The following is a 15,596-nucleotide window of genomic DNA, read 5'->3' on the forward strand; positions in this document are numbered from 1 at the left end:
TTGTTTAGACTAATCTATATTTGTATTAGGAAATCTATTATATTTGATTACACTGGATATTTTGTTGTTCATGTAGAAATATTTAATTGTGAACTCATTAATTATAACGATTATGAGTTTGGTGGCAAGTTTAGAACCATAAACTCTAAATTCTGACCGTCAGAGGACAATTATAGAAACAGGAAGTAATTCCAGATTCAAGATCCTAATCTCAAACAGATCTTGCAAATTAAATTTAGGACTTGTCTCAAGCTTGTTAGATCTCTGAAGTAATAACATAGTCAAATTCCAATAAACAACAGCATAATACAATAAGCATGTGATCTATACAATTGCTCACTAGCTGCTATTAGTTCTACTCAAACTCAATAGTACATTGAAAACTACACTTGCCTTATTGCTGATGAAACAAGTAACCATAATTCCAGCATATTAGGGCAGAAAGAGTGGCATTTACTCTCCTCCCTCTTTCCATCTAATTTCACCTATTACTACTATCTGTGCAGAAAACAAAATTCATGTTGTTCCATTTGAATATTGTAGCTGCTTACTTGTACATGAGCATTTCGCCTTTTTACCGGTCAATGTCTGCATTAAATAAGTGCAAATTTGGTGAGCAGATATAAATGTTGGTGAGAAATTCATGTGAGTCCTTGATGAAGAAAAAAAAAAACTTTTTTTCTTTTTTTTTTTGGTCATTACCTGGACTTGTTTCTGAAGGCCTTTAATGAAATCAACTGCCAAATCTAACATATCAGCTGTGTTTGTTTGCTGCCATTTAGAAAACAAACTAACATGTGAGCTCCTCCTACCTTCTTTTAGAAACAAAAAAAAAAAACAGATTGACACAATAAATTCCTATAAACACTAGAGTGAAAGAATTTACTTTATCCATATTGGGGAAAAGATCTTGCAGTTTTTTCATCCTTTCACTAATCCGAGTCCGTCTCATCTACAAATTGTCAAGAAGAAAATCAGAACTTTACTTCAACTTAACACTGACGACAAGTCTTATCATAGTGTGCACTTCAAGTATAAAAATGATTAATTGAAAAAAACAAATATGTCACAGGACAGAATTTTACCCTCTCTGCGATACTTCGCGGATGAGTAGCGCAGCCTCTTTTGGCACGTATTTTGCAAGGCACTGAGTCTTGTTGAAACTGCAAGTATTTTTCTATGGCAGCCATCCCAGTAGATGTTTTAGGCAAGCTTAAATGGTGAGTTAAACCAGAAGAGTAGTTTCTTGTTTCGTCATTCTGACAAACAAAACGAACTTGTATTAGTAACAGAAAAAAAAAAAAAAAAAAAAAAACAAGATTAAAAGAAAGATCAAAAGGACAGAAAGTAGATTAGCTACCTGATTAGTCATTCCAGTGAAATTATTAGAAAACATTTTCAGATCACCATCTCTATTTCTCTTCAAAGAATTGAACAAAGAGTCGTTCCAAGATTCATTCTCCGCAATGCTAGGCATGAAGTTTGAGCTAGAAGATTGAGCAGTAGATGAGTAACTTATATGATTAATTGATGTACTTGCTTCCCTGTTAGTCCCTGCACTTGCTCCAAAAGTCCCAACTTCTCTCATAAATCCTGTAAATAAGCAACAAAGTATTAAAACTATATCAAAGTAGCAAATCCATCATTCAGTAAATTTTAAAAGAAAAAAGAACACTTGGATCTCTTCAGACTATTCCCAAAATAAGTTATAACCAAAAGTTCCCGCTTCTTATTTACCTAAATTATTGGGATCAAATCAAGAAAGAGCAAATTATCCTTCTAGCTAGAAGTCAACTCCCAAGTACTACACAAAAGTTGCATAGTCTACTAACCAAAAGTTTAAACTAATCAAATTACTCCAAATCCCAAAAGCCAGTCAATTTCATAACCAGGAATAACCAATTAAGCACTTACACATGAAGATTAAGCAGAAAAAGTTTTCAAAAAACTTAAGCAACCAAAAGTTAAAGAGTAAATAGCATACCATTGAAGAATCCAGCAGGTGAACTGCTTTGTCTGATGAGATTAGAACCACCATTCCCATTACTCAAACTCCCTCTATTTTGCATTTGCACCCCTACACCATATGAAACTCCACCACCATTCTCATATCTATTATGTACACCATTTCCATTTCCATTCCCAAATTCAATCTCCTCACCAATCTCCTGCTTCATAGAAGAACCAAACTGCACCTGATTCTTCTGGTTATGATTACTAATGTTGTTGTTGTTTTCATTGTTGTCGTTCAACAAGGCAGTGAACATGGAATCAGAATCAGAACTAGAAGACCCATCATGTGTATTGAAATTTTCGCCGGAATTATTGCCGTATCCGTCAAGAATTCCAGCAAAAAAGGAACTTGGTGCTGACCTGTACCTCGTTAGCCCACCACCATTATTACTGTGCTGGAACTGTGATTGTTGCTGAAAATAATCAGAACCCATTATTTCTTTGTTCTTCAAGAACTCAGGTTCTATTCCTTCACCATTCTTGAAGCCTGAAAACAAGAAACTATTCACCTTGTCCATTTCTCTAGAAATTGGCTCTGAGCTAAACACGATCAAGATTTTTTTTTTTTTTTTTTTTTTTTTTGCTTTTTCCAAAATCTATAGAACAAAAAGGTAGGATTTTTTATAAAGTTAAAGGATGTATGGATTCAAATCTTTTATGAATTTTAGTGAAGAAGAAGGAAGAAAATGGCATATGAGCTAGCAAGCATTTCTCTTTGTGCTTATTTGAGAGACCATTTTATCGAGCTGAATTGGTGACTGGTGCGTGGTGAGTGTTTGTAATGACACAAATGCCCTTGGTTGACAATTTTGGTTACCATTTTTACCCTTTTCTGTCTTTTTGTGTCAAAGGGAATGGATGTTGATTTGTTTACGTTAATTTAATCCGAGATTTAAGATTTAGTTAAGTGAAGCTTATCTTAAGAGTAGTATTTCTATTGAAGCTTATGTTAAGGATAAAGTGAGATTAGCTGTGTTGTTGTCCTGTCTTTGAGTTCCAAACAAACGTAAAATGGAGATTTGGATCGTTTTTTGAGGATGAGAAGAGGCAGCATGTGATTTATTATTTTATTATCACAACTTGCAGGCTTACGCATTACTGAGACAAATAATAGTGTTTTTCGGAGAGTAAGATTTACTCCTCTCGTCCGGATTTATTTGACGTATTTTTTTTTAGTATAATTCAAAGAAGAATGTTATATTTTTGTATTTATAAATAATGTTAAAATTTTCATTTTACTTTTAATGAGATAATGTAATATCTTACAAATGTTTATGATTTGTTTTACATCATGAATTTTAATTTTGTTTTAAACTACATGTCCAATCGAATACCGTCGTATAGATTTGTTTACCCCGAATTTAGGTAATCAATTGAATTTTTAAATGAGGTATAGGATATGTGGATGAACTTTAATCTATTTGGTTGAAAGAAAATATATATAGATTTGTTGTGAGTAAGTGAATCGAAATCGCTGATTTACACTAAGTATATGTATTAAATAATATTTAAGTATTGGATGAATAAAGCTTAAGAACACACAAATCCAGACCAATATCAGAGAGAGAGAGAGAGAGAGAGAGAGAGAGAGAGAGAGAGAGAGAGATTTTATATATTTTGCTATTACAATGTTCTAGATCTGAAAAAGTCAACCCTTGAAAGTAGGGTAATGCCTCCTATATATAGTTTTGCTTTATGGGCCTTGTACAACATAAAACTCTTTTGAATAAAGAAAACCCTAAAAGGATAAGGTTGGGTCGTACGGTTTGACACCCGTACGATTGGCAGTACAATGTGGCAGAACGGTCTTGACGCGTGGCAATTGTGTAACTGATCACCCGGACCAACGGCCGCGATCAACTCGGCTATGGAGAAACCGGACTAAACGATTTCCTTCGCTTTCTTCTGATCAACCACTTCTAGTGCGATATCTTCGGTCCGAAGGAAAGTCTTCATGCTCGTGCTTGTCTCTTTCTTCCCTCGATTCCCGGTCTCACCGGTCTAGCATAAGTCCAATTTTTACCGTATACAGATAGTCCCCACACTTTCCGGACCGTAGTTTTACCGGAGTAACGGAAGTGGATGAATCACGAAACCGGTGGTTCCATAAACTCGTTGTTATCTTTTCATTTTGGCGGGAACAATTGCGTCACGTCCCTCTGCCATCAGCCACGTTTCTCATCCCGAAAGGCTAGCTCTGACAACCGCCGTAACGCACGTCGTTTCAAATCATTTCTCATTAATTGCGGGACACGTGGTATCCCCGGGTTGGCTGAGATCTGTAACCGTCTCTGTTCCCATGCCTATATAAGGCCTTCAACCCCTTCACTTCTCCATTTTACTTCTCTTCACTTCTCCACTTCTAATCTTCCATCTCATATTTCTTACTAATTCCACCGTTTTATCCCCTTGATTCATTGCTTATATTGTGTGAAAGAAAACCAACTCCGCCAACTTTTTCATTTGCTGTTTTCCTATTGAAAGTGCTGCTTTGTTTCTTCTCACTTTACCAATTTGAATTCTTTCGACTGCTCCTTTACTCCTATTTTTTAACTTCTCCCTTTTCGAATTCGCCAATCTCCTTTTCCATAACTTCCAAATGTCTGCCAATACCGAAACCACCTCCCATGATGTTCCCTCGGTTTCTTCTCAAGGAACCGAGCCAACTTCTCAACCCAAGGGAAAAATCGCCTTTGAGCCCACTGCTTTGGACATTGTAACGTCTAAACCCAACTATAACAAGGATTTTGAAGTTGAGAAACCTTCTCCGATTTCTGATAGAGGGTTTGACGTAAGACGGTACCCGTCGTCCATTACCGAGGACAAACTTGATCAAGTCCGGGCTGATTGCGGATGGGATAACCGTCTGGTACAAATATTCGCCCCCGGACCTGATGAATCAATCACCGATCATCGGAAGGGCTTCTTATACGTTTACACCTATCCTTTTACACTCAAGCTCGACCCCCCAATCGACCCGGTTATTTTAGATATGTGCCGGACATACAATGTAACTCTGGCCCAGATTGGTCTGATTGTCTGGAGGACCGTGGCCTGCCTTCGGCTGTTGGCCAACAACTTGAAGAAGGAGTTTACGCTGGCCCACTTCATCCGATTATATTCCCCGAGGTTGTTCCGAGGGGGTGTAATAAAGCTTGCCAAGCGAAGCCGGAACCCAATCTTTTCGAAGATGGACAAAGATAGAGACCGGGGTTGGCTAGAGCGCTACGTCCGGGTGAGGACCGCGGACATTATTCCGGCCAACTATATGCCCTTTCCGGAAAGGTGGAATGATAATCGTAAGTGTCTCAGTTCTTCTAATAGTTGCTTTTGAATGCTTTGTCAAACACTAGTCCTTTCACATTCTTACGATTTATCCCCTTCTTTATACCAGCCGTGGCATGGATACCTCCGGCTGTCCGGAACATGAACGAATGGGTTGGTGCTCTCCTTAGCCAACACACCCATGAAGCACAGACATGGGGACTCCTATCGCGTGGCCGATGGGTCGCTCAAAACCACGATAATACTTTGCTTCGGTCGGTATTTTTTGCATTTTCTACCTTTCCCTTTTATAACATCTTCGGCATTCAGGTTTACCCATGGGCTCGGTGGACCCAAGAGCGGAGCCAGCGGCCGAACCCGCTGCGTCGGCACCCGAGTTTGATTCAGCGGGTACATCCAGTATTATTGCTGCTGCCAACAAGAGAAAAAATCCCTCGGACAAAGGGCAGAAACCGAAAAAGAGGGCGAGGAGCGTCGTTCGGACTCTAAGAGACGAAACAGAGCCCGATTTCCTCGTTCGGAGGATCGGTGTGGCCCTTTCCGTTACTTTTATTCTAGAGGAGGGTACCACCATTTCATCACTTCCTTCAGCCGGGGAAAGACCGTCAGCTCCGGCATTGCACACAGGTGGGGAGGAAGTTCATTACCCGACTCCTCTAAGGTCGATAAAATTTGTTGATATTTCAGGTGATGCTTCGTCCGAGGAAACCCCCCTACAAAGGACCAGAAGGTCCGGGCATGCTCCAGCTGCCGAAGCCGATCAGAGGGCTGAGCCGGTCCCCGAGACCGAAGTTCCAATGGATGTTGGTCCACTGCCTGGCTACGAGACTGCTGCAACTTCCGAGATCCCTGTCTCTACCGAGGCTGCTGAGGCTTCTCCGAGTTCTCCAACTCCAGCCTCAAGGTCGGATAATTTCGATGACATGTTCTTGGATACTCCTCCTGCTACCGGGGAAGCTGCCAGTTTTGGACATCTCCCTATCCCTCGAGTCACAAGGGCAGCTAGCCGATCCACCGAGACTGGTGCAAGGGATAGCCTGGTAGGCATCTTCCCGGCCCCGAGTGTGGAACCTAGGAGGACAAGATCGACCGTGATTACAGTCCCCGAGGACTGCAACTTTTTGTCTCGTCCGGTGGGAGTAGCAAGCTACCTGAGGCCCCTCGTCTCGGACTCGGACAAACAGAAGATGAACGGAGTCCCCTGGCAGAGTCTCATTAACGAGGGCATGCACGCGGGCAATCGAGTAAGCTTATCAGCCTATCCTTGCATAACTCAATGGGAATTTTAACTTCCCGTTTATCCGAGTTTTAACTTCTTTTTTCTTTTTACAGAGTGTGGTGCTTATTAATGAAGCCTTCATCCGCGCTCAGCAAGAAGTTGACGATCTTGAGGGCCAGCTGGATGCCCAGGGTCGAGAAACGGAGAAGTTCCAACACCTTTTGCGGGTGAAGGAGGATGAATTGAACCGAGCTGTTGCCCTTTCCAACCTTTAACCCGAGCTCGACGCGGCGAAGGCCGAAAACCTTCGGTTAAATAATGAGTTGGCCGAGATGGTCGAGAAGAACCGGCTTCTAGAAGCGGACAAGTTCGGCCTTAGCTAAGACAACGCTCGTTTTTCTTCGAGGCTTGGTGAGCTCGAAACCACTATCTCTCAACTCCGGGGGGAGCTTGACTTGGTCAAGTCTGATGCAGTGAACATAGCCGAGAGGCATCGGTTGCTTGAATCTGAGAGTGCTAAGTACAAGGAGAGGATGAGGGTGTTCGAGCAAAAAGCCGAGGACAGGACCCGGATATGTGACGAGCTGAAAACCGAACTCGAGGAGACGACCGAGGCTAATGACCTTCTCAAAGCCGAGATCGAGTCAGCCACTCAAATCCAAAGAGTCTTTGATGAAGAAAAGGATGAACTAGTGGCCAAGCTCGCCCAGGCTGAGGCTAATTTGGCAGAAGCCCTTAGGAGTGTGGAAACTGTCGAGGCTCATACCACGATTGCGGTGAAGTATGAACGGTGGAAGTCTTGGAGGGCCACCCTTGAGCAAGCCGAGCATGGCTTTGCGGATCTCCCGGCCCTGATACTCGAAGCTAAAAGAGTCGAGGAAGAAGCTAAGAGAGCCCTCGATACTGAATCCAAAGATTCCGAGCGGACAGTATCCGAACATTCCGGATCCAGCCACACTGGATAGATTACGGCCTGTATTTAGCCTTTATTTTGTCTTTTGCTTTTTTGGCTTGATTTTTGTTTTTCAACTTCGTGGGGATTTCAGGTGTAAAAAACCTTATATATATGAAATGTGCATTTTTCTTGACTTTATTCTTTTGCTTGAATGCTTGTTATGACTTTTGCCCGAATTGTCGGTCCGTTTTAGGGACAAGCAGAGACTCGGAGTCATTTTTTCGTACTGTGCCTAAATATTGGATTTTCTCTTCGTCCGGTACGTTTTGTCCGGGAATTTGATCGAGTGGTTTGCCCGTGGGACTTATCTATGCTTTGTGAATTCTGACGTCTCCGAATCACATTAGGCATTTTTAGGACCGATATTTTTTTCGGCTATTCACTTATCATAGATTAGGTTCGGACGTCTGAATCCCAGCCTTAGCAAATTCTGATGTAGCAGTCCCTATTCGAGGGTGTTAAAGATTTTGGCTCGGTTCATTGTGACCTTGTTGCCTTTGTCGAATTTCGACTGTAGTGCCCGGAGTAGGGTATATGAATAAAGCGATGCCGAAATACAGCGGTAATCACTGGGGTAGGGTGTTTTAACAAGAAGGCATATCCGAAATGTAATAATCCGAACTTTCGATAATGTTTGTATTGCAAGTATTTGTACGTACATGATATGAGAATTTTTTCGGTTTCCTTCTGTTTTTGCTGCAGCAAATACTAAGTGGACACGATTCATTCTGATCGTTCGGTCCTTACATCGAAACCTAATACAGAAGGTCCGGTTTTGGTTTTGCCATAGAAAATACTAAGTGGACACGATTCATTCTGATCATTTGGTCCTTACATCGAAACCTAATTTGTTGAGCTCCTCCGTTTTCGACTAACCGGGGTAAACCTTGATGTGGGTATAGTAGTCCCCTAGTGCTTATCCGAGCTGCAAGATCGGGTAAGCACTATCAAGTCCCCACTCATAGGGTGTGGCCCCGAGTTTCCGGGCACTTGTCCTCGTTTTTATCAAGTAACACATTGTAATTGTTGCCTCATTAAAAACCTTGTCGGAAAACCCATTTTGGGACAAAACCGTACTAAGGAAAAGAGTGCAACACGTGTTTTCAGACCTAGCACCTAACTTTATCCGGTATTCGACTTCCTGCAAAAAAGAAAATGTTAATAAATAAACACAAAGTGTCCATACCTTAGCAATAGTATCTATTCAAATGAGCCACATTCCAGTTATTGCGCAACCGTTGCCCGTCCATCGATTCCAGCAGATACTATCCTTTGCCTGTTACCTCGGTTATCTTGTACGACCATTTCCAGTTCGGACCCAGTTTTCCATCGTTGGAATTCTTGGTGTTCAAGGTAACTTTCCGAAGCACCAAGTCCCCAACTTGGAAATATCGAAAATTAGCCCTCCGGTTGTAGTACCTTTCCATTCTCTGCTTCTGGGCTGCAATACGGATCAACGCGTTCTCGCGAAGTTCATCCGTGAGATCGAGTTTTACGGCCATGGCCTTCTCATTTTGACTCTTCGGTGGCGTACCTGAACCGAAGACTCAGTTCACCAACTTCTACGGGAATGAGGGCTTCGGACCCGTAGACTAACAAGAAAGGTGTTTCTCCCATGCTTGATTTCGATGTGGTTCTGTAAGCCCACAATACCTCCGATAATACTTCCCTCCAGTGATGCTTTGATGTTTCAAGTCTTTTCCTCAGATTTTGAACTATTGTTTTATTCGTGGACTCTGCCTGTCCGTTCGCACTCGGGTGATACGGAGTTGATACGATTTTCTTGATCTTCAACCCTTCAAGGAAATTATTGACTTTGCCGCCAACGAACTGAGAGCCATTATCACAATTTATCTCGGTCGGGATGCCAAAACGACAAATAATGTGGTCCCATATGAAGTCAATAACTTCCTTTTCTCTAATTTTTTCGAAGGCCTGCGCTTCAACCCATTTGGAGAAATAGTCGGTCATAAACAATATAAAACGGGCCTTACCTAGTGCCCATGGCAATGGACCAACAATGTCCATTCCCCACTTCATGAAGGGCCAAGGTGACATCACCGAATGCAGCAACTCCCCGGGCTGATGAATCATCGGGGCATGTCTTTGACACCCGTCACATTTTCAGACAAAATTCTTCGAATCTTCCTCCATCCGGTTCCAGTAGTAACCGACTCTGATAATTTTTCGGACCAAGGCTTCAGCACCGGAGTGATTACCGCAGGTCCCCTCGTGCACTTCTCTCATCACATACTCCGTTTCTCCGAGACCCAAACACTTGGCCAGGGGTCCGAAGAAAGATCGTCGATACAATTGGTCGTCTACCAAGCAGAAACGCGCAGCTTTCGTCCTTAGCGACCGTGATTCTTTTAGGTCACTCGGGAACTTTCCATCTCGCAAGTAGTCGATGTACTTGTTGCGCCAATCCTAAGTTAAACCCATTGTGTTTATTTCAGCATGTCCATTTTCTATCGCTGAATTCATCAAGTGTACCATAGTCCCGGGGTTGATTTCTTCCCCTTCGACTGAAGATCCCAAATTGGCCAATGCATCGGCTTCACTGTTCTTCTCCTTGGGTACATGCTGCATGGTCCATTCTTTAAACCGGTGTAGTATCACTTGGATTTTTTTCAGATACATTTGCATTCGTTCGTCCTTGACTTCGAAGACGCCATTCACCTGGTTAACGACCAAGAGATAGTCGCACTTTGCTTCAATTATTTCGGCCCCCATACTCCGGGCTAATTCCAAACCTGCAATCATAGCCTCATACTCGGCTTCATTGTTAGTCAATTTAACAGTTCTAATGGATTGTCGAACGGCATCCCCGGCGGGGGTTCTAAGGACGATTCCTAGCCCAGAACCTTTGAGGTTCGAGGCTCTATCCGTATGTAGCGACCAAATACCCAAAGCTTTCCCCAAGATTAGCAGAAGTTCTTTCTCAACCTCAGGGATCATAACCGAGGTGAAGTCCGCCACAAAATCGGCCAAAAACTGAGACTTGATGGCCGTCCGAGGCTTGTATTCGATATCATATCCGCTAATCTCTGTGGCCCATTTAGTTAGTCTACCCAATAATTCCGGTTTATGCATGATGTTCTTTAGGGGGTAAGTAGTCACTATGCATATCGGATGGCATTGAAAGTAAGGCTTGAGCTTTCTAGAAGCACTTACCAATGCCAATGCCAACTTTTCCAAGTAGGGATAACGGGTCTCCGCATCCCCTAAAGTTCTACTCACATAATATATAGGGAATTGCGTACCTGATTCTTCTCGGACCAAAACACCACTTACCGCTACCTCGGAGACAGCAAGGTAGAGAAAAGGCTGCTCGTCCGTTTTCGGTGTGTGCAGTAGCGGCGGGCTGGACAAGTACCTTTTCAATTCTTGCAAAGCTCTTTGACACTCCGGTGTCCAAACGAAGTCATTCTTCTTCCTTAGTAAGGAGAAAAAGCGGTGACTCTTATCCGAGGACCTCGATATGAAACGACTCAGTGCCGCTATCCTTCCGGTAAGCCTCTGCACTCCTTTGACGTTATTCACCACCTCAATATCCTCGATGGCTTTGATCTTATCCGGGTTGATTTCAATCCCCCGTTTTGACACCATGAAACCCAAAAATTTACCAGACCGGACACCGAAGGCACATTTTTCTGGGTTAAGCTTCATGTTGTACTTGCGTAGTACATCGAAGGTTTCCTGCAAATGTTTTAAATGGTCCTCTGTTTCCAGGGACTTGACCACCATGTCGTCAATATAAACTTCTATTGTTTTCCCTATTTGTTCTTTGAACATTCCATTAACTAGGCGTTGGTAAGTGTCACCGGCATTTTTTAATCCAAAAGGCATGACATTGTAACAGTAAGTCCCATACCGGGTTATAAAGGATGTTTTCGCTTGATCCTCCGGGTGCATCCGGATTTGGTTATACCCGTAGTAAGCATCGAGAAAGCTTAACATTTCATGCTCAGCCATCGTATCGATCATTCTATCGATGTGAGGCAACATAAATGAATCCTTCGGGCATGCTTTGTTTAGATCCTTATAATCAACGCATATTCGAAATTTATTACCTTTTTTCTGCACCACTACTACGTTAGCTAGCCAGTCCGGGTACTTTACCTCCCAGATAGAGCCTATTTTCAAATGCTTCGTTACCTCATCCTTTATGAAGGCGTGTTTTTCCTCTGCCATGGGCCTTCTCTTCTGCTTCACCGGGGGAAACCTCCCGTCTAGGATGAGCTTGTGAGTTGTTACTTCCGGTGGCACACCTGTCATATCTATATGGGACCATGCGAAGCAATCGACATTAGCTCAAAGAAATTTAATTAACTTGTTCTTGAGCTCCGAGGTTAGCCCCGTGCCTAGGTATACCTTTCTATCCGGTAGATATTTGAACAAGGTGATTTGCTCCAACTCCTCTACCGTTGACTTGGTTTCATCAGAGTCATCCGGCAAGACGAATGATTTGGGTACACCGAAATCATCCTCTTCATACACCGGATCCAACCCCTTCTGCTCCATTGTCGAACCCGTGTACTTTAGTTGCTATTTGGTGTCCTTTACCCCGGTTGAATCATCTTCCTTTTGATCCGATTTTTTGGGAAGAGGTGTCGCTTCCTCGACCGTGAACATCTCCCTTGCAGTGGGCTGTTCAACTCGGATGGTTTTTATCCCCTCCGGGGTCGGCAATTTCAGCAGCTGATGTAATGTCGACGGCACGGCCCTCATGTTAAGTATCCAAGGTCTACCCAGCAATGCATTATACTTCATATCTCCTTCGATTACATAGAACACCGTTTGCTGGATAGTGCCATCAATGTTGATTGGCAAAGAGATCTCCCCCTTCGTGGTTTCGCTCGCCATGTTGAACCCGCTGAGCACCCGGGCTACTGGTACGATCTGATCGAGTAGCCTTAGCTGTTCCACCACTCTCCACCGGATTATGTTGGCCGAGCTACCTAGGTCAATCAAAATACGTTTAACTTGTGATTTAAAAATAAGTATAGAGATTACCAATGCGTCATTGCGCGGTTGAATGATGCCTTCTGCATCCTCGTTGTTGAAAGAGATGGAACCCTCGGGTAAGTAATCCCTGCTGCGCTTCTCACGCACAATAGAAACCTTCGTCCGTTTCATCACCGGCCCTCGTGGGGTATCCCGATTATCATGTTGATTATATGTTGAGGTTCTACTGGTTCGGCCCGTTTATAAGATTCCCCTTCCTTGTAGTGACCTTTAGCTTGTTCACTTAGCAATTCTCGGAGATGGCCATTCTTCAGTAACCGAGCCACCTCCTCTCTTAGCTGGCGACAGTCCTCAGTTCTGTGTCCATGGGTTCCGTGATATTCACATATCACGCTCGGGTCCCGTTGGCCCGGGTCTGACCTTAGTGGTCTCGGCCATCTTGTATCTGCGATACGACCAATAGCCGAGACGAGGTCCGAAGTGTTGACGTTGAAGTTGTACTCCGATATCCTCGGCAAGTCTTTGTTGCTGGCCGAGCTTCCGGCATCGCTCCTAAATGAGAGACCTCGACTGTTCGACGGGCGCTCGGTCGTTTATCACCCCGACCGGAGAATTGACTCGGGCCAACCCTAGATTTCTCCAACCTGAAGCTTGGCCTTTCCGAATGAGAGTATGGCCGATACCTTTCCCTTGATGGTCTGGACTCCGGCTCGTAATTTTTTCGCAATCTCTCCGAGCTTTTGTTGATATTCACGGGCCCCGGGGGGAGCTCGAGTTGGTCATTCTCTACCCGAATCTTTGATTCATATCTGTTATGGACATACGCCCAGGTCACAGCCTCGTATTCCAACAAGTTTTCCTTTAGTTTGAACGAGGCCGTCGAGCTCCGAGGATTGAGCCCTTTGGTGAATGCTTGTGCAGCCCATTCCTCCGGAACTGGAGGGAGCTCCATTCGTTCCCTTTGGAATCGGTTGACAAATTCATGCAATAACTCGTCATCCCTTTGGGCTATACGGAAAATGTCCGCCTTACGGGCCTGCACCTTTTTGGCACCGACATGAGCTTTTATGAACGCATCGGCGAGCATTTCGAAAGAAGTGATTGAATGCTCGGGCAGATGATCGTACCAAGTCAATGCTCCCTTCGACAGAGTTTCCCCAAACCTTTTCAACAACACGGATTCAATTTCATCCTCTTCAACATCATTGCCTTTTATGGCACAAGTGTATGAAGTCACGTGTTCCTGAGGGTCCGTTTTGCCATCATATTTCTGGATATCTGGTATTTTGAACCTCTTCAGGATCAATTTTGGAGCCGCACTCGGAGGAAAAGGCCTCTGAATGTACCTCTTCGAATCCGGTCCTTTCAGAATAGGCGGAGCCCCCGGGATCTGGTCCACCCGAGAGTTATATATTTCCACCCTCTTCTCAGTCGAGTCTACCTGCTTCGCCAATGTTTCGAGCATTCTCAGAACTTCGGTGGATGAACCAGCTCCGGACCCATTACTCTCGACCATCCGTGTCTCGTCCCTTCTGGGTTCGGCAACACCTTTCGTCCTCTCCAGGGTCGTTTTATCATTTTTTCTTTGCAATTGGGATATTGCGACTCCTTGTTCGGCAATAGCTTCCCTCTGTTCCTGCAACATTTCAAAAATTAAACGTAAGTAAATATTATCATCCGGGGTCGCCGGTGCTTTCCGGCCTTGTGTCCGGGACAAAGTAATTGAATTGTGAGTATTTAAAGGATCGGTGGCCGGCGGGGCGGCATCCTCCTGATTCACGGTGTTTTGTCGGTTGAGGCCCTCCCTCGAATTAACGGGGTTTGGGTCGACAGGATTTGCTAGTAATCCCCGTGTATCGTTGTTGTTGACGTGACCAGATTGTCCACTGTTTGCCATTTGGTCCGTTTCTCAAGATGAACACAAGATTTTTTCGATGCTAACGGGTAAGAGATAGAAACCAAGTTCAAAGACCACTATTATCCTAGCCCCACGGTGGGCGCCAAACTGTTTACCCCGAATTTAGGTAATCAATTGAATTTGTAAATGAGGTATAGGATATGTGGATGAGCTTTAATCTGTTTGGTTGGAAGAAAATGTATATAGATTTGCTGTGAGCAAGTGAATGGAAATCGCTGATTTACACTAAGTATATGTATTAACTAATATTTAAGTATTGGATGAATAAAGCTTAAGAACACACAAATCTGGACCAATATCAGAGAGAGAGAGAGAGAGAGAGAGAGAGAGAGAGAGAGAGGGAGAGATTTTATATATTTTGCTATTACAATGTTCTAGATCTGAAAAAGTCAACCCTTGAAAGTAGGGTAATGCCTCCTATTTATAGTTTTGTCTTATGGGCCTTGTACAAGATAAAGCTCTTTTGAATAAAGAAAACCCTAAAAGGATAAGGTTGGGTCGTACGGTCTGACACCCGTACGATTGGCAGTACAATGTGGCAGAACGGTCTTGACGCGTGGCAATTGTGTAACTGATCACCCGGACCAACGACCACGATCACCCGGACCAACGGCCACGATCAACTCGGCTATGGAGAAACCGGACTAAACGATTTCCTTCGCTTTCTTCTGATCAACCACTTCTAGTGCGATATCTCTGATCCGAAGGAAAGTCTTCATGCTCGTGCTTGTTTTTTCTTCCCTCGATTCCCGGTCTCACCGGTCTAGCATAAGTTCGATTTTTACCGTATACAAGATTAAGGCTGATGGATTAACATTCGCGGGTACTTCTATGCTCCATCACCTTTTGTCTATCTATATAATTAATTAGATCAATAAAGTTTTTATGAGCAAAAGATTTTTATCATATTTTAAGTAATGTGTGGATTTTTTTTAAAAAAAAGATAAATTATACGTAAATTTTACGTGTTTATGTATAACCCATTCAATCTCAATCACTTTGTAAATTGAAATTGGCAAAATACATCAAAACACCCCTAAACTATACCTAAAATGTCGATATCACACCTAAACTATACGAGCGACCTATTACACACTTTAACATCTTAAAAGTGAATTAAATTACCCCTCCATAGACCAAAACTCAGGCGCGTATTTGTCCACATTTTTTAGCGCGTTGGAGCTGTAAAAAGGGCCATTATAATTTTAAAAAAATGAAAAATCAATTAAACAATCCTA

The 15,596-nt window shown here is 43.2% G+C and overlaps 1 protein-coding gene across 1 annotated transcript; it reads right to left on the reverse strand.

Moving 5' to 3' along the window:
* Window positions 1-263: 263 nt before the first annotated feature.
* Window positions 264-2,728, reverse strand: LOC132644535 (transcription factor bHLH130-like). The gene is made up of 6 exons (XM_060361123.1): window positions 1,985-2,728; window positions 1,361-1,593; window positions 1,086-1,259; window positions 887-952; window positions 703-771; window positions 264-588 (listed from the first exon to the last, which is right to left on the reverse strand). Exons 1-6 carry the CDS (start codon window positions 2,529-2,531, stop codon window positions 517-519), a joined length of 1,161 nt encoding a protein of 386 aa, XP_060217106.1. The 5' UTR covers window positions 2,532-2,728; the 3' UTR covers window positions 264-516.
* Window positions 2,729-15,596: the final 12,868 nt, after the last annotated feature.

This window comes from Lycium barbarum, chromosome 6 (genome assembly GCF_019175385.1).
Source record: "Lycium barbarum isolate Lr01 chromosome 6, ASM1917538v2, whole genome shotgun sequence".
NCBI lineage: Eukaryota > Viridiplantae > Streptophyta > Magnoliopsida > Solanales > Solanaceae > Lycium > Lycium barbarum.